The sequence below is a fragment of the Anopheles stephensi genome, chromosome 3 (assembly GCF_013141755.1).
Source record: "Anopheles stephensi strain Indian chromosome 3, UCI_ANSTEP_V1.0, whole genome shotgun sequence".
Taxonomy (NCBI): Eukaryota; Metazoa; Arthropoda; class Insecta; order Diptera; family Culicidae; genus Anopheles; species Anopheles stephensi.
The window spans coordinates 83,131,909-83,151,771 of NC_050203.1; the positions used below are offsets into that span (position 1 = coordinate 83,131,909).

Here is a 19,863-nt window from a genome sequence, read left to right on the forward strand (position 1 = left end):
ACACAGAACTAGTTGCACATTTGTTTTGCATGTACGGTGCTGATGGTTTTGTTGGCGAGAAAGATGCTAATCAATCATGTTTACCTTTCTATTAACCTACTGCGCGAAGCAGGTTATGGTTTACTTACGAGCCCCGTACGTCGTCAATTATGTCATGGGATAGTGCCCTATGCTCTTCTGTGTTGCATTGTGCACCGGATCCGTTTCAGTTTTCCTTTCAGTGTGTTGACCTGCTCTCATTACGTGCTGCCCGGGTTATCAAACTCAAATGAGGAAGTCTTTCATAGACGAGAGACCTTATTCTAGAAGCGGATTAATTGAGTAAAGCATCAGTGGGGCATGATATGTGAATGACACTGTCCTCATCTCATCTTTCTTTTTGTTCGAGCGCTCGTCAGGAAAATGTATCGTTACTGAGTAGTTGGCCTCAAAACGTTATCCACTACTTGCCACCACGATATCACGCCCATTAACCTTAAAGCCAATCTAAAGTAAATCTTTCACTATATCCAACCGGGAATCGGGTAGGAGAGTCTCAATTTATGGACAATTTTTCGGTGAAAGAGAAATTCTTGGGCCAGTATAATTCGGAAGGAATGCATTTTTCTTAACCGCCACAAACCCACCATTGATGCAGGTACGTGATAAGAATCCACTACTGACAATATTTATTTGCGCTTGCAACCTGTGATTATTTCTCAACTCTGCACTGCACCGTGCTCCCGGTTTGGACTGATTCCGTTCTCGCGATGTGAACGAGGTGTGCACACAGTGCAGGTGGACTGTTGCACTTGTTGCAGGTTCTGTGTTTTGGCGAAAGCCAATTTGGGTGAAAGTAGCGTGAGATGTGGCTGGCTCGCTGCAAAATACCGATGCGGTAGATTAATTACATAAATCATTTCGACGGAAATAAATCGTCCATATCCAGAGATTGGGCAGAGCGGAGGGCACTTTGTTAATTCCAAGGGAGTTACTTTAGCTTTAAAGTGTGTATTTGTATTATCGGGATACAAAGGAACTTAAATTTAATGCTCAGTTTATCACTTTACATTTCCATACTGTAACGTACTGTTACTCGAGTACTGTTCTTGGCGCTGAATTGCATAAAGTGAGTTGCTGGAATCGCTCTCAGGTACGGTGGAAATCAGCTGACACTGGGTGTGCTTTCCTGTAACGGGGTACGGCTGACGACTATGCGAAGAATTTGCTCAATGAGTGACGCGCCTTCTCACAGTATTTGTTGGAGTCAGCGAAACCTCGTCCAAGAAACTTCCAGCCAGAGAGTCGCGGGTCTTTGCAGCTGATCGATCCATGGTTGGCGCTGCACTGTGAAGTGGCGTTCTGCCGTGAGCTTTGCACCGGTTTCTAGAACAATGCTTTTTGTTGTACTTGCTGGAGGTAATTAATTACTGATATCGAAGCCGGGCAAGTGGAACAACAGCTTACGGCTTTCTCGGCTTAAGGCGAGCACTCCAAGTGTACGCGTAACAGGCGGGGCGGCAAGTGACGGATGATGTCACTTTGATGGTGAACTATTGTAGCTCCAGGTTTGTTGAATTACGTGTCTGGAGAGGAGTTAAGACCAAATAAGTCCCAGTTTGCCTGCGAAATAGATCGATTAGTTGCTTTCAGGAGGGTTAGTTTATATGGGTCTCCTCCCTTTCGATTGCTTCATGCGCACACTAAGCGTCCCAGAGCTTAAAGGCTGTCGATGGTCAATAAAAGTGAGCACGGTAACTTCGCGCGGGTTGTTGTGTTTTGTAGGTTGAGGTTAGAATGTAGGTTAGTGTGGAGTGATGGACTCAGCCTGTTGCAGACGAATTTCCTGCTTTACCCTTCTCTAGCGGCCCGAGGAAGATGGGGAGAGACAAGGAGAGAGAGAGAGGCCGAGAGAGCCCACTGCAATGTGAGGCTCATCAGACGAAATAGCAGTGATTAGCAGCGATACGATAATCGACGTACGGGCCACGCCAACTCTATCGATTGTCTAGGCGAGGCCAAGGTTTTGTAAAATCGCTCAGCCGCGCAAATGACTCCTTCGCGAAGTTTGTTGTGGCCCCGGCTGTGTGGGGTTTAGAAAAGTAGCTCTCTAGCATTACGTTTCCCTGGTGAGGTGGATGGAGATTGAGCAGTTTCCGCCCCGAACGTAGAAGATGATGTTTACGTTTTACGAAATCGCGCCTTACGCTGGTAACCGCACCGTAAAACTGGAGCAATGGCCTCCCCCGCTGGTGGTGCCAGAGCTGACCCCCAAGGCGGTAAGATTTTTGGAGGTTACGTTGCTGCGGTGTTATTTATGGCGCTCGTTCCCAGACACTGTGTGATGGTAAATCGTCAGAGACGGCTGTAGAAAGTAGGTAAGGGCTATCGGAAACATGTTTCATTTCTCATCTTCAATTGATTGTGCCTGCATGTGTTGATGATTAGAAGAGGCACTTTTTTACAGCAATAGGAGATCTGCTTAGAGACTAGTATGTAGGTCTTCTCATAAAGCACCCTCAACTCTTCAGCGTGGAATAGGCACATTGTTTGCGAATTAATTACTCCATTCCCATAAGACTTATAAATGAGCTACGAGATATGTTTGTCACGACTTCTTTCAAGTGATCAGGTCTTCGGTATCTTCGCAATGCCCAAGAACCTCACTGCCAATGAACTTTGGCAGCATAATACCCACGTCGCAGGAAAGACGAGTAGTTGCGGTAGAAAATGAGGCAAAAAAAAGGCAACGACTTGAAAATGCAAAAATGCAAAGATCGTTACACTGTGCACACCTCCGATGGCAACATTGTAATCCCACCGGGCAAGGTAAATAATCGTGAATAATTAAGTAAACAAACAAACAAACAAGTCAAGCGGCGGCCGTGTCCGTAACAACACCTTTCATTTTTACCTCACCAACCACTGTCAGCTGTCGGTAGCCTTTGCGCGCGGCTTCTGAGAGATATCATGTCGCCGTGCTGTCGGTAGCTGTCAGTGGGGTTCGCGAAGAGGAGGACTCCTGATTCGGTGTGCTTGCGGCGGGGTGACTGCGGAAAAACAAAGCAACAAAACACGAAGGAAAGCTGTAAAAAAACTCCTCCAGAGAACTGCTTACGCGAGTGATTAAAGTGCTCACGCGGGATATAGCGTTGTTGCTGAATAAATTGTAATCCACGTCCAATGAGACTGTGCTGCCAAACTATCTCTCTTACCTCCCGGATGGTGTGGGTCGACGCGTTTTGGTGTGTCCCGGTGGACACACAGCAATAAATCAGCCCTCGGATATCGGTCGGAACGCTGGGGCTACATTAACCGTGAAGGTTTGGAGAGGATGGCTCACTGGTCCAGAACTTCACGGGATGCAACATGAATTGGTGTGGCGGTGTGGTCTACGGTGTCCGGTTTGGCGTCTCCCAGCAGCATGTCCGGTGATATGAAACGACCGGTTTTCCGATTTCCAATCGCTCTGTTGTCCAAGCTTTTTTGAGTGCTTTCCACACTCATGTCGCTGGACCTCAGTCGTCGGCGTAAGTTCACAGACAATGGCCAACGTTTAGGGAGTTCCGATGAGGTAGAATTCTTTCCCCAAATTCTCCTTCGAGTTCGATTGGATTGAAGGGGATGTCTTAGATCGCTCTGCTGTGCACCTGTTCTTCAGTTTACGAGACCTCTGGTGTGTAGGATTTGATAGGGTAAGGGCGCATAAAAGTCTTCAAAGATAGATTCCACTGTGGTCCCGGGAGGAAAATACAGCTGTCATCGTATCGCGACCGAGAAACCTCCCCTAGCGCATCATTACGATCCGTTTTATTTTAATGAGTCGCTCGCTTCTTGCGTGATAAAATTCTTGATTGAGTAGAATAGAGCGAGCGAATTTATGGCTGGGTGTTAGATTATCTCGTACCTGGGAGGTGGCCAGCTAGATTTGAAGAACAACGCCGGTCGCAAACGGTCGGCAGCATAGACGCGGGACTGTCTGTTGTTGATTTTGATTGCCTTAATCCATTCTATTCACGCCTCATTAAGACCGTTACTGCTGAGTTGATTAATTAAATATTGAACAGATCTTCCGGTTCCAGTCGGTCGGCAGGTTCTTGGCGATACATTGGGCCGGGTTTTGAAGTGTGTTTTTCAAAATTAAAAGCATCTTAGCACACGACATCGTAGAATCGTAGGGGAAAAAAACAAAGTTTTATCATTCGATGTTATTTTTTTCTGTTGGGGAATAGTTGGTGTCTCCTTCTCTCTTGATTTTATCACATCCCAAAACAACCTTGTGCAAGAGTGTCATATGTACTAAAGATTGTTTGTTTTCTTTCTCTGCGTGTTTCACCCACAGATAAGGAGCTGTGCATTCCATCGACCCAGAAAAAGGTGAGTATTCGTCGCATTTTGCCACACTCCGCGGAGATGACACGGCAGACGGATCCATGCGCGACCGTGCGAAGAGAATGGGCCACATTACGCATTACCACAGATGAGATATGTCGGTATCTCATTTGAGAGTCGTCGTCGTCGGTGTAGTTCCTCCTATCAACTGTGCTGTTATCGCTGACGAACGATTTCACCACCGGGCGCGAGACAAACATCGTCGCAAGTACGATCACACCGTCCTTTCTCAACATCATCTCCTGCACATATGCTGCGTGCACGCTCGCGGTACGACCAAAATCCCCATCGGTGACTGCGTTTCAATGTGTAATTAAATCACATCTGATTAAAAGTGGCAGATAAGTCCGGCGCTATCGCGATCGTGTAATTATAGCCGCTGACCCCGGTCGTACCGTAGCGTCGGCCGTGGATGCGGACATTAGGTGCCGTTCCGTTTGCATTTCCCGTTAGACGCGCCGGAACGGATGTCTGTGCGTCGAATGAACGGTTTTGGGGGTTTTTTCGGGACCCCGGGACCATCGGTCGTCAGTACCCCCGGGAGTAACCGCTTTTAACGTGGTTGCGTCTCTCTTTTGGTTTCGCGAATCGTGGCTCACGAATTTCTAGAGTTGGTGGTCGGTTTTTTGCTGCTTGATGCGCGTTCGATTATTTTCGCGAGAGACTCTTAAAGCCATAGGTCGGCTGCCCGGATACCTGCCTGCTGCAGACCATGCGGGAAGTCGCCGTTGAGTAAGCCGTCACGGTCAAGTTCGTCGTCTGAACGAAGTCGAAGTTTCCAAGCCAACCGAACCGTTTCGACCCGCGCGTACGTTAGCTAACGTCGCACGCGGATCCTAGGCATGGCCCGGTTTAGAGTGCAATAAAGCTCGCAGCAGAGCGAAGAATGGCTGACAGGATGGTTTCACTTTCTGTGGAGTGAATTCGCACCGGCAGAGGAAGGTTGATGCACTGGGGTTTTTGGAACCGGAGTCGGTTGAGGTCTTCCTGAGCTGGAAGACGGTGGAAGGTTTAAGATTGCCAATCTAAATTTCTTTGCAGTTGTTGTGTTGAATGAACGGTTTGCTCAATGGCTGTTGACGGTTGGCTTGACTGTGAGGCGTAAATCGGCGCGCGGATCGCTGTACGGGTGTCGCTGGAATGATAATTGAAACAGCAACAAGCAACGCTCAGTGGAATTCGGTGGTTTTCGCGATGCTTATCGCTGATAGGAAGGGCCTTTCGCTTGTGCACCGGAGACCCATTCAACCATTCAGCTGTTAGAATGTCGTGAATGTTAATTGAAAACCTAAATCCGTGCTGGCAACGTGGTTTGATATTTTTAGATTCGATACAAGGAATGGGTTTCTAGTACACCTGCTGGGTTAAATTATTAGTTTTGCTATAGATAATTGCAGGTTTTAACAAACTTAGATGTTTTTGTATTTAAAACTACTGGTTTGAATCAATAGATCGTAGCTTAATGATTAAAAACAAATATCCTTTAGCTGACAGACCCCAATTATGGAAAACCCCTACTCAACTTAAGAAGTTCAGATAGAGACATTCTTGGTTAAACATGGGATCAAAGATCAGGAACCCCCAGGATGGATTTTACGAGAGCGATAATTCCAATAAGTTATTGATTCTTGGTCCCGCTTTAAGCAAGACCTTCGGATATTCAGGAACACGCACACACACACAAGATTTAACCGTAGAAAGGTCAAGTTCAACAACAGAAAAAGGGTTGGGTCCGTGTGAATGCTGCACCGAACTGCAGGCTCCGTGATGCTATGCATCGGATAAAAGAAAGACAGCAATACAGCACACGATACGTAGTATGCACCTGTCAGAAGAGATACGGCTTACCGGCCATTGAGATACAGGGCGCGACCGGTCGAAAGGAGAAAGGTCTTAAAATGGATGAAATATGACTAGATTTTTTATGCGTCTAATTGGATGACTATATACCGAAGGATTGTCGTCCCGCGAGATGCTGGTGGTCGCTCAGCTCACCCGGCGTGACAGGCGTCGTGGGTTTGGTTTACCCTTTCGGTTCTCCATGTTTCTTCTCCTCTTCACCGTTGCCATTTTGTTCTTGTATGTAATTTCCGGTGCACATGTAAGGAACGTATTGATCGTAAAAAAAGCCCACAACATCTTCGCACTCGTTATCCCTCCCCATGGTTGGTTAGTGCCATGGTTTTTGTTTTGTGGCAGTAAAATTTGAAACCAGTAAGGTTATCATTTTATGGTCTTAAATAATCCATTACCGTATTGGATTGATTTATTGCCACGTGTGGCACCGTGTTGTTGGTGGGTCTGGTAAAATTAAATTTCCTAACGATCGTTTCAGCAATGATAAAACGCATAAAAAGTAGGATGCAACGCGCATCCAATCATCTATATCCTTTCACTTTTGATAGCTTCCAGGCTTGGCTAATCTTGCCCGCTGCCCGGTTTTACATAGACGACGGGTTCGCGTTTTGAGTGATGAGCACAGTTAGTGTCTATATTTAGGTAAATTTGTTCGTAACGATTCTGTGGTTTGACTTTTTGTGACCCTTCTTCGGATCAGGGCTACATTCCTTTTTTTTTTCTCAAACTGGGCCACCAACCTATAGGGAATTGTTGCCTCCGAGAGCCTTCATCCTGAAGAAGCAATAAAATTAACCAGCTACAGCCATTCGCCAACCCATCTCCTTACTGTTTCTTTTTTACAACTCCCTCTCTTCTTGGATGAGGCTGTCTTCATCGCATGGGGGGCACCTCGCAGTACTCGGGTGACCTATTTATGATTATTGCTACGTTTACCAATCGTCCCTGCGTTTCCCAAAGAGAGTGGTGGTCCAGGCGTTGATAGTTGGGAAACAGGTTGTTTCCGTTCCCGCACGGACAGGTCCTTTGTGTGCGAAAAACTGTTACTTTGTTTCTGTTTTCGGTATTCGGCCACACGGCAGCCAAAGGCGCTGCTGTTGCTCTGGCACCAGTAATTGAGATGAAAATCAATGTTCATTGGAGTTTGGTGTAGAAAGCAGATTTGCATAGACCTACTACGGAACGGATTCCAGCTCTCTAGAGTGCTGTACTTTCAACGTCCAATGGCTTTGATAACTGTGAGCCTGCCGGTCATATCCAGGTTAAACAATCTAGGCTGCGGCGGAGGCGTTCGGTGTCTAAACATTGTGATTACGATGGCGTTTACGGTTGTCCGCAGCACAGCCAACGTCCATATGGTGTGTTATTTAAAATTTCGATACTGAACGATACAGCGAATGGGAATAGAGTATCAGATCTAAAGAGAGAGAGAGAGAGAGCTAAACTGGTCGATGACGCGTGTATCATTGCATGTAATCTTAAACATAGTTTCGCAGAGCATGGAAAAGGCCTCGGCAGGGAGAGGATCGAAACATTGTGCTAATGTGTTTGAAGTTGGGCTTCACAGGTTTCTTCGCTTGTCGATCGATTCTGCCCCCGGAGCGAATGGTCGGACACCATTAAAGAGCGGCGTGGGTCATTTAGCTGGATGTTTAGTAACGTGCAGTCAGTGATACACTATGGACGAACAGCAAACTAGAGCTCCAAAATGCCCTGAGTCTCGAGACGAAACGTTAATGCATGATTCTCGCTCTCCGATATAGAAGAAATTTGTTGCCGATCGGCGACTGTGCTCAGTCCAAGTATGATGTCCATACACTCTGGAGTTTTATTTCTTAACAGAAGGAAAAGAAAGCGGCTACAGCGCTCTGATACTTGAAGCTAAGCTTCATTTCTGAACATGCTTTTGCTGATCTTGGAAGGTATTGTGTTGCTTCTGGCTATCGGCCAGCGTTGGCCGAAATGACTATGAAGCACACACCGTGCAGAGAGAAGGCCTTGTGGTGAAGATCCGCTCGCTGTGTCGATCGATGATGAAGCAGGGAGGGTTAAAAGCTAAGGTTAGTAGAGTTCCACTCGGGTATCGCTGCTCTATGGGAATCAGCAACTTTCTGTCCCCGGAGCTATATGCCTGCACTAGCTGTGTACGGTTAGATTATTTCCATATTTTTCTTCAATAAAACTCCACTCAACAGTATAGCAAAAAAAAAAAAAACAGATAGCTCTCTACCACCATAGAGACACAACGTCAGCTGCAATGGCGTGTGGCTCCAAATTAGCCACCACAGCCAGCCAGGTTTGCTCGTACGGAAGGACAGAGAGGCTTTTCTTCTATACCCCCGGGGGCATCTAGAGGGGCTGTGAAATACGGTCCCGGCCTGGCTGGAGTGAAATTCATGATACTGCTTCATTCCACGGGTTGCCGAGCATGTATGCGTCGTATCACAAACCTCCCAACCGAAGATAATTTCTCCGTTCACGTCCCCAAGGCGCTCGTTGATCGTTTGGGGGCGTGAGAATAAAGATTCTTTTGACCCATATTTGGGATCTGGCGACTCACGATTAACCATATCTTCCACCAGCCAGGGCCTCGATCGATTGCTGGCGAGTGTTGGTGGCTGAAGCATGGACTTTTGCATAGTCTTCTAGCCGTCGCTTCTAGCCGGCGACCGTATCGCGATGTCCATGCCCATGGGAGTACAATGGTTGATTAGATGAAAGGAGGTGGTTTGGGGCTTTCGATCCCTTTTGGGGTCCCACGTCATCGATGCACGCGACCTCACCTTTCCCAGCCTGTTTGGGAGGTTTGGGGGTTGGGTTTTATTTTTATCGATTTAACGGCCGTGTTTATGGCCTATTTCAGCCAATGTTGTGTGTTGTGTGAATATGACGCTTGTGGTGCAGAAATGGTCATCATAAACGATAGAGTAATCGTGCGCCGGTTCGCCCAAGGTATGCATTGATTTTCCGTGTGTTTGTCACGGTGACCTATAGAATGATTCACGGCACCGATTGATAGGACTGAGCGAGGGTCAATTCCTTGGGGTCATGAGAATTATTAGATTAAATCGTGCATTTATCATGGTTTATTTATAAACGCGCGTGTTAATTCGTATAATTTCACTTTTGCAGCATGAATCGCTCGCTCCAAACATACTTGGTGGCAAGTCACTGTCGAATTCGCTCAATTTCCAATGCTGCATTATGGTCAGCAAAGCGGTAAATCTACTTTTCCTCCTCGAGAGCTCCCCGAGAGCGAAAGTTTCCACCAGGGACGCTTCTCGACCGGGTGTGCGGTCTCGAATTTCTAGATGCACGTTTGCTGATGGCACAGTTTTCCCGCGATCGTTGTCATCCTTTGGCCAGCTAGGCGTGCGTCCCGTTTCGGAATGTGGTGACTCCTGCCGCCGACACCGTCGTCGTATGATCGAATAGGTCGCCGCGATGCATTTTTCGCATCGTGCAAACGCAAACGAGCGTGATCACGAGATCATGACACACACACGCTGTCGGGTGAAATTGGAATTAAATTCAGCCCTAGCCGGATCGGGATGCCCTGCAATAATCACCCTTCCGATGCAGGGATATGCTGTTTTGTGTGGTGTGTGCGATGCGCGTGAGTTGACACGTACTCCAAGCACTCCCCACGGGGGCAGTTGTCTTTGGCTTGGTGCGCATGTAAACTCGAGTAGGCGAAAGTTCACGGTCATCGTAGGGGGCTGCAGCATACGTGGGCCCAGGAGCATAGACGAACAAGGAGTGCCTCGTATGTGCATGTTGTGTTCGACGACGTCGCTCAAACCACTTCAGCTCACCATGCTGTCCGATCGTAACAATTAGTTGTGGAATTCCAGTGTGTGTAGATACTGTTACTAGTGCGCACCCTTAGACGAGACGGTTTGGGGTTTGAAAGGTACTAGCGATCAAAGTGTCGAGCCTAGGAGTACAAAAGCTGCTCCATTACGGTTGTCAGAATCAAAGTACACAGGAGAGTAGCGTTAGACAGGTAGCCATTAGTGAGTTGGAAAAAGAAAAGTGAAACGTCAAAGACTTAGCTAAGCAATACTCTTCAGATACTTAGGATATTGTGAAGTTTGTTTGCCGAAATGGTGAGATGTCCTTGCTTCATTCTTTGGACGAGATCTCTTAAAAAGGTGAAGTAGGAGAGAGTTTTCAGAGCTCTTTTATGTGACGGCTCCTTGAAGCACTGTAGCGCAAAGGATGTGAAGTTAGCCTTCAGGCACACCGAAGCATGCACCATGAAATGACTATGATTAATGATTATTTATACACACGCCTCGGCACCTTCGGGCTTGCGGAGCACTTGCTACGGAGCTGGAAGGAGTTTAAGGTGTAGCCAAAGGCTGCCAATCGTATCACTTTCCGCATTGTTTAGGTGTGGAGGGCGCCTGCGAAACAGCCCGCGAATTTAATGCAATAACCACAGTGCACGAGACATCTTGTTGGCTACCGGATTGTTGGTTGGTCCCGTGTGATTATCTCATTGCAGCATTACCACACGATGTTCAAGCAACGCACACACCCAGCTATTAAGTAGAATCGGCCGCGCTCGGTGCGTTAAGTGTGGATCGGTTGTATCCTCCGGATAACGCCCTCTGTGTGTGTGGAGAATCAATATCCCGCCAAACTTCAACGCCCCAGAGAAAGCCGAAACACGCTCGCAACTGTAAAAGCGTTACCCCAGCGTTACACGCACGTTCTGCTCACTTGTCTGGTTTTCCGTTTGCCAGCAGTACTTAAACCATCAGCCGGTGGTATAATTTGCTAAGGTTTCGATGGCCGATCATTGCTCGGTTTGTGGTGCATCATTTGCTCGCTTATGTTTTGGTGTGTGGCGATTTCCGACCCATTCCGCCCCGAGATTGGTAGGGTTGCCCGGGACAAGACATTTCAAGGGTGCGCATTAGTGTTGCTTCCACGACGGTGGTCTTCTGCACAGCTCGGGCTTTGGAAGGAAAAGATTGATTTTGGGGGCCAAGGTGTAGGCCGTAGGTGTGTTGTACATGTACTCGGCCCATACGTTCGTCGTTATCGCAACCAAGGCGAAGTTCACTTTCGTTTTCGATTCGAACCCACTTGGAACGTTGCAGGGGTGAACTTTGCGGTTATGCATTGGACCTTTTCCGGAGGTCTACACGAGGGCGATACGATAAAAAAAAAGGTACACAACTGCTCGAAAATTGGTCGCCGTTGATGATATTTTGCAACACACGAAATTGCGGAGCACTACGCTCTTGGGTGTGTGTGTGTGTGCTACGGAGGAAGTTGGTTGGAAAATTGTTTGCACACATGCGAACTCTACTTGCTTACCATTCGCCATCAGAGCAGAGGTAGGAGCTGTCTACCTTCAGTGCGGTGGATAATTTCGAGTTCGACATAATAACATCCTTCTGCGTGTTGGACATACCGCACCGATGCTGGATCCTCTCTCAATTTCTTGACCAGAAAATAGAAAGTGTGTGTGTGTGGAAAAGCCATCGTCCATTACATACAGCCGTTCATCTTTACCGGCAGGGCGGACACATCCACGAGGACCGCCAACCTTTGTTAGGCGCAACTTCCGCCTAACATTTCCGTTTGGTTCAAAAATGGGAAGAAAAAAACATCTTCGGTACGCAACCTCGTATTACATTGCACTGCCGCCTCGTGGTGTCCGTGTGGGGATGGTATCAATTTAGCAAACTTTGCCCAAACAGCCAAAATAACCTTTTCCGCAGTGGTCGCAGACGCCCCCTGTTTTTTTTTGTTGTTGTTGCTTCGGTGTCGAGCAACACAGTAGCACGCGAAACCGCGCAGAAAGTGCGCAATGCAGAGGCTAAACTTCGGTGGGGAAGTTTGCATTTTAATTGATCACGACAATTAAAATCGTGCACTTTCGATTTCGAAGCCGGCAGGCCAGCCTCATGGTGCGACCGAAGAAAGCCCAGCATTTGGCAAAGTCGAATGACCAACCCGCGATCCGAGCCGAGTCGTCCAAAAAGGGTTTTGGGCTATTGCCACCGTCGGGTCGGTGGTCTGGTGAGGTAACTGGTGTTTTTTCGCCAGATAAACACTGCCAAGTATTACCATTTCAAAACGCGAACCGCAAAGATAGGCCGCCGACTGATGGCTGTAGGGGGTTTTGTCTGCATACACAGTGTGCCTTTGCCGCCGGTAGAAGGCGTTTCGGAACTTCCATAGGTCCTGCCGACCGCCCTCCAATATCCAGTCTTTCGCTGTTGTCATCCCGTTTGGTATGTTTGCCAAGCTCTATCTTCGAGAGCTGATTGTGAAGTTGCACTACCGGACCAGGGGGGGTGGTGGTCCAGTGGGAACCAGTTGCGTCGGGTGGTATATCGGCGTAAGAAAAATTTCTCACGGCTTACGGTTTGCTCTCGCGACGCCAAGTCATGAAGCTTGGGGCCAGTTTGCTGGCCGGCGACCTAAGTGTCGCTAAACATGCATCGTTCAGTAAGGGTGCTCGGGAGCACTGCTCGAAGGATGGCTCGCTCTGGACCCCGGGATCTCTGCAAGCGAAGAGCCGAAGCTCGTTTAAACGTTAGGTCATTCGACCGGCGGCGCCGAAACCCCAACGAAAGCGAGCAATTTCTCCATCACGCTAGGGCGCAAAAGAGGGCTGCCGCCGGCAGGCTACACGATTTCGCATCCAGCGGTAGTAGGTTTTGCAAAACGGATCCCGTGCCGCCGGTTTTTCATGTTCGGCCGGGTAATGAGGCTCAAATGCTGTCAAGCTTTTGACAGCGTCAATGACGAAAGATTGCCTTACTTTACATTTTTCGTCAATATTGCAAACACAATGTCCATGTTGAGATTCTTGGGGTTTTCTTTTCTACGTCTTGTGCCATATACCAGAGGCGGACGGGCACAGTTTTGGTCGGAAAAGTTTTGATTGAAACCGCTTATTACTTGCCGCATTGCGCGGTTTTTGGCCGTTGCGGTACTAAGACCCGATCAATAATGCTGTAGCAATTCTAATGTTCCGACATTTATCACAAAACCCGAATTTCACAAATCACGAAGCACGAATGAAAAAAACTTCCCTTAAAATGCTGCTTGCCAAGAAGCCATTTAAAATAAATTTAATCTAATACGTCTGACGTGTGAGAAGTCTAGGTTGGGGAATCCTAAAGAAACGATCCGTACCTGTGAGGTCAATCGATGTGACTATTTGTCATGTTCCAGAAATAGTGGTGAATCTCGGCGCATGGGCTCTTAGTAGGCCAACCGTGTCCCCAAAATACACCAATTCTCCAAGATCCAATATCTTATTGTCGTCGTCGTGTTGCTTTCGTGTTGTAAATGGGGAGACATTCGTTCGGTTTTTTTTCTCGGACGATCCCGGCGTGCGTTACATACCGTCTGGTGCGGTGTGTTCGCTCCGATGTTCGATTAGCCGATGGGAACAAATTTATTTTTAATACCCCAAGCGAACTAATTCCACCAAATCCAATCCAATCGGGTGGCTAGTTGACGGTGTCCCACCTTCCTAAAATAGCATCAGACCGGAGGGGACGCTTCACTTCAGAGAGGAGAGCGTTGGACTTTTTAAAATGTCTAGCGGGATGGTTCGCATTTCTTGGATGCGTTTCCGAAGCACGTGAAGGTGTGGTTGGAAAAAATTTCTTTGCAGTCATTTTTGTTCGTACATAGTCTGCATGGCACTATGGCAAATTGGTGTCTTGCCTAGCATTCCGGGAATCACACCTCTTATCGCAATTTGTGTGTTTTTCTCCTGATAACAGAATGTGTGACGATGTTTATGCTGTGCCCGGTAGGGACTACGATGAAAAGACACAAAATAGTAATGATTGATTGATGTTTGGGGAATATCCGGCTTATGGATCGAAAATGTCCCGAATTTCCTGAAATACTTCCATTGCCATCAAAGTGACATGCCGGAGAACGATTGTCATAAATTCTTGAAGCAACACGCTTCCACACCTTGAAGTGATCGCAATCTTGCCCGGTGTTGACATTACGCTCAGTAGAATCCAGTTTACGGCAAGAATGATGAATTTATTTCGTGAGCTACAGCTTCATGATTCATGAGCGACTATAGTAGGCGCCAACGATCGCCAGCCCCTGGCCAACTTTGTCGGGTCACGCCACTGCTGACCTTTCGGCGTCGGGAGTATGTGGCCCAAAGGTTTGCATCTAAGCGGCTTAGGACTTTGGTTAGGGTTTGTCGCAAACTAAGGCGCCAAAAATTGTCACCCAACTCCTTCTGTGTTGACTATAGGCTTTCAGACCATGCATAGGGGCATTGGTGGAAGCTGAAGTTGAACGTTGTGGTGTGGTGTTTCCAAAACAAAAAAACCCTTCCAGAGCTCTTCGGGGTGTACATCGGATGTAGCCTTCCTGCAAACTTATTCCATTGCTCCCTGCAGACACGAAGTAAGTATGGCACATTAAAACAGCAGCATAAACAATACGTCCCTTCCCGAATCCCCAATGGGTGCCTTGCGACTTCCTTTCAGTCACGTTCGGACAGACCAGTACGGGGCTGAGATGTGAGTTGTGATTTGCAAATTTATGCGTTTTTCTAGTCCCCAGACAGGCTGTGCTCACACAGCGTATCCAATGGGCCCATCATCTCCAGGGAGGTTTTTGGATTAGTGGAAGTACCTCTCTCGAACACTAATCAGGTTCGACGACGAAGTTCCTACAGATTTCGTGCTGTAGCTTGGGTATTGGGGGAGGGGGCTTTAGTCTTATACTTTTTCGCCAAAAAAGGCGCTTTATGGTTCTTTGTGTTATGCAATTTGTCTCGTGTCTTCACCTTTTTTGCTGTCCCAAACCGGAACAGCAGCAGCAGCAGCAGTGGAAATTGTGGCTCCAGGCTCTCCACGATGTCCACGATGGCATAATCGTTCGGGAGAAATCGATTCACTTCGTGTTTCCTAGTTGCCCGTTGCATCATGCAGACAATTGATCTGGACAAAACCGAAACTTTGAGCCAGCGACGATACGCTTGGAGCGAATGTGATCTTCATTTAATATTCTGTCCTGTGGTACCGCGTGATGTGCATTTGCAATTAAATAGCGAACTCGTGTGTAGCGAAACCTGTTCATTACCTGTGGGGAGCAAAACAATATGTCCTGTCCGCCCAAGATGAAGGCTGGCTTCGGAAGATCTGAGCAACGGTCATTTAACTCTTTAACTAGCCTCTCCAAGACCGAGTTGGCTCACCTGCGGCGTTGGCGGCAGATCGTGCCCGGGGCAGAGTGCAAGAAGAACCGGGGAAGGTTCTTGCCATTTGTACAGCCAAAGAAAGGGATTCGGTTAGTTAGAGAGTGAGAAAGAAAGCGCGTGGGAAGCTGTAAAGCGTTTCGTTTTGAGGATGTACTTAAATTCTTAATGAGTAGCTTCAGGTCTTGGTCGTAACTGCTGCTTCATTATTCAATGTTTAAAAAGACCAATTTGTGCCTTACATTTTAAAGGCGTGCATTGGCTAATACATTACAAAGCTGCTTGGCGATGTAAGCTAAGTGCACGAGGATGCCTGGACTGTGTTGATGGTTGATCTGATAGTCATAAGTGACCATTGTTGATCTTGTCGAAGTCGTAAGAAACGAGTGGCTGGTACCTCGAAGAGACAGGAGTGTTTCTGCGCGGAAAGAATCCTACTTGCGCAACATCCTGTAGGTTGGTCTGCCAGTTCGCGTACCTTACATCGCGCTCAACCCATTACGTCAAAAGAACTCCGAACGAGACCGTGTCGCACGTGAATGGTTCGTGGCTGGAGTCAGTTTAATAGTTTCGGTATGAATCATTCTCGCCGTATGTGGCTCCACGGGCGCGGAGCGCTGAAGTTCTTGCGGTGAAGTTAAGCCAATCTCCGAGGAAACCCCTTGTATAAGAAGTGGACAAGGGTGGGGGGAGGTTGGCGCCGTTCGGACTTGATGGAGAGGCACGTGGAGAGTATGTTGTGTGTTGCAAAATGGATTCTCGGCATAAACGATGAAGGTACGCTTGATCGGTGGTCATTCGGCGGACCATTCGTATTGTTTCGATCGGAAAGCTCAATGAACCCATTTACATGTTCTTGGTGTGCGGCCCCATGCTGGCGAGGCTTGTGAGATCTGGCGCACATATGGTAGAGGCGCAGTAACACGACAGGAAAAAAAAACGAATCTCCAGCGAACGTTATTTGGCATAACAATACAGATTCTCGTTCTGGTTTGCAGCAGCATCCATCGGTGGTGGTTGAGGCCGTTTTCCGGCACGAGTGATGGAGGTGGGTTACAAATTTTGTAATTGGCTTCAGATTCGTTCGGCCATGTTTTCTTTAGAACGGTGCACACGGCTGGCGCTGAATGTTCGGATGGGTTGACGCGAAGGAAATAGAAATTGAAGGTTCTTGAGTGCTTTCCCGACTTTCCTGCTGTGTTATTAGAATCTTGCTGCTCTCGGCGTACGATTCGTTCGGTTTGATTTCCGCGCACCTTCTGGGAGGCGTTTTCTTGCTCCTAATTTAGTCGATGATGAGTTCTTTTACCTTTCTGCGGGTGCTTTTTCTCCGTGGATGGAAAGCCCCAAATTATCTTGCTTGCCCAAGCTCCATAATAGACAGGCGCCTTATAATAGCGCTCTAGGTTGGTGTTCTGAAGGCTTCTGGTAGTGATTCGTGTTTTGGGTAATAATTTGGTAAACATAAATTATAGCACCGGCGTAGACGGACTGTTTGCTGGACAAAGTTCTAGAAAGTTTGTTCTATGTAATTGTCTCGATGATTGTTCTGCTGTCAGAAAGAAGGAAGTCGTGTGTCTTTTCCATTACCACTCATGACGGTGGGGGTTTTTGGAGGTGAAATGTCTGTATTAGCATTGGCACAGGATGTTAGAATCAATAATTAAAGGGAAAAGATGTCCTAAATTATTTCTCTCCTATCGAAAGATATTAGTTGGAGGTGATCTGAATAACTATGGCGTACGTAAATACGAATTCATTCGTTCTTGTGAAATCTTCAATGCGAAAGAGCCTCAGCAGCCAACTACTCTACAACTTGGGCAATAATAATTAGCCGCAAAGTAGACGAATACAAAAGCGAACGAAAATAAGCAATCCCGGAGAAGAGCCTAGCAGTCTGCCAGTCGATAACAAGCCATCAATAATTAGCCATCAGCGATCAGGTGTTGAGACGAAAAGATACAACTTCACCAACATCTGCAGCAATTGAATCCATCCCACTTCGAATTGCATCATACGGATTGAGGAAATGTCTGTAGACGTTGCATTATGCGTAAAGGGTACTGTGCCAATGGACTAGATCAATAATGAATTTCGAAGATTTGGAGTTAAAGTTGAAGTTGGTGGTGGTCTGCTTTCCAAGCATTGGTATCGAATTTCTTGAAGATACGTACATTAAAGGCTTACTGATGGGGGAATTGCTTGAAGCTTGTCTGTTTAGAAGTACTAAATCAATGCCGGTAATGAGTGAGATAGTGTGGTCCAATGTTGACAACAACGTGGAAAGAGCTCTGTCACTTAATGCGTGCATGATAAACAAGCAGTTCCTGATATAGATACGAGTGTTTGTCCCAAGTGATAGCAATATGGATGCGTAGCAGGCAAATATTAATATCACTTATGATATGCCTGCGTAGCTTTGGACATGCACGTATCAATTATCTACCCCAAGCAGCAGCAAAACAAAACAGCTGCCAGATGGTATACAGGAAGGCCACAGGAAAGGCCACAGGAATATGTTTCCCTGTCCTAGACTGTGCTATCGCAATTCTACCTCGATGACCATATCTTCGAAACTTTATCGTATCGCAACTGGTAACGTACACCATCGGTCGCGCCGAAGTGGATACGCAATTTGGCGCTCTCAATCGATCAACTGGCCCGAATGTCTGAAGAAGATCGATTTAGGGCGGTCCTCTGGTTGCGCACACACGCACACACCGACACAGACCTTCAGAATGACAGTCTGTCATTAGGCTGTCATATAGCGCAGGGAGACACAAGCCTACCCACAGCACGCGACGTGCGAACCGATATCGATTGATTGACAGAACTGGAGCTCGTTGTTCCGCGCTGCCCCGAGGAAGGAAGATGACGATTTCGATTTGCCCAGTTTAGGTCCATTTATCGATTTGTTGTCTTTGTCGAGTCGGCGAGTCTACTAATGGCGATAAATGTCAATGTCAAAGCAGGCCCGGCTTGGTACCGTTCGTTTGCTGGTCGTGTGCCACACGCACACTTGAGCAGAGAATCGTTCGCAACGGAAGAGTGAGTACAATTTTGAGCAATGACCAGCGCAGCGCACGCACCTCGGTGTACAAGCCTTCCCGCCATCGTTAACAACCATGACGGAGCTTTATGTTGCGCGCGTTGGTGGTGTCGTTTTGTTTTGGGTTTCGGGGCCTCGGAAGAGACAGGTCAAATCGATCACGGTACGCAAATTGGAACTCCGCGTGACATTTGTGAACTCACGATCTGCGCACGACCTGCACGGTTCGTTGGGCGAGGAATTCCTAGCGGTCCTAGCCAAACCGGCGCACCATCTGTCACCGACCGGGGACCTAGAAAATATGTCCCACTGACCCGCAAGAAGAGGTCCTGCTGGAATGAACTACCTTTTCGAAACTATCGCAGCACCACCTACCAAGGTGGCTAGTTAACGGCGCTGCAGTTCCCAATAATCATCGCACGATAATTGAGTGTAGACAGACCACAGAATTTCAGAGGTCCTAAAGAGCAACAACGAAAAAAAAAAAGTCCAACACAGTACAGTAAAATTATGGCACCAAGATGTGAAACACCGAACGCGAAAAAAGGGTGAATAAGTTACTGGCGATACGATCATAAATTATCACGATTGAGTCGCCGCCGTGAGCTCATTGTTCCTTCGGAGTTTCCATTTCTTCCGCCACATCCTTCATGGACCGCGCACCATCATCGTCACCATCATCATCGGGGGGGGGAGTGTACTTGGTGCTGGTTGGCCGGAGAGATAAATATACACTCACAACGCGACATGTCTTGGATCGGTTGGTATTCCAAAGAAGGAGCGATGTAGGACCCGCTTGCACAGTAACAAGGGAGGGCTGAGAAAATAAATATTGCCAGAACGGTTTCGGAACGTCGAATTTGAGTCGAAATTTCGTCGTAGCCTTTCGGTGGCGGTGTTGCAAGGTTTCGCAGCATTACAACATAAAGGCCTAGCAAGCTGGGACACGATTCCGAGGTCTAGCTTGTGCAGCAGCGAGTTCTAGCGTCTAGAGTTGAGTCACTTTACCCAAACTTTATTACCATCAAATCCGGAAAAAAACTGATGGCAGATTGTTTGAGCGCGGGAGTGTACAAAAGTGAGCGGAGTCGGCAGAGCTGAGTTGCTCTGGATAACTTCATCGAGCGAGCAACCTTTTAACCTTTCCCTTAAAGAGTATGACTATCTACAGGGCAACAGTCGCACATTTCGATTATAGAGCTTAACCCTAATTTTAGCTAAGCCAACGTTTTGAAAGATCAATATCTGAGGTTCGGAAATCTATACTCTTCATCGGCAGCTACTGATGAATGGAGAGCCCTTCTCTACCGTGAGTCAACAGCAAAAATTTGTATCAATTTCACTTTGAGTAACTTCCGGTTTTACAAGTTTGTGT

The 19,863-nt window shown here is 47.4% G+C and overlaps 1 protein-coding gene across 9 annotated transcripts in view; it reads left to right on the top strand.

The window, feature by feature from the left end:
- The window catches only part of LOC118513755 (protein spire), a 122,917-nt gene that overhangs the window by 29,976 nt on the left and 73,078 nt on the right, over positions 1-19,863 (top strand). For all 9 annotated transcript variants that reach the window (XM_036059923.1, XM_036059922.1, XM_036059925.1 and 6 more), the window contains one exon: positions 4,322-4,356. In XM_036059923.1, coding sequence (XP_035915816.1) covers positions 4,322-4,356 — 35 coding nt within the window. The remainder of the gene's footprint in view (positions 1-4,321; positions 4,357-19,863) is intronic.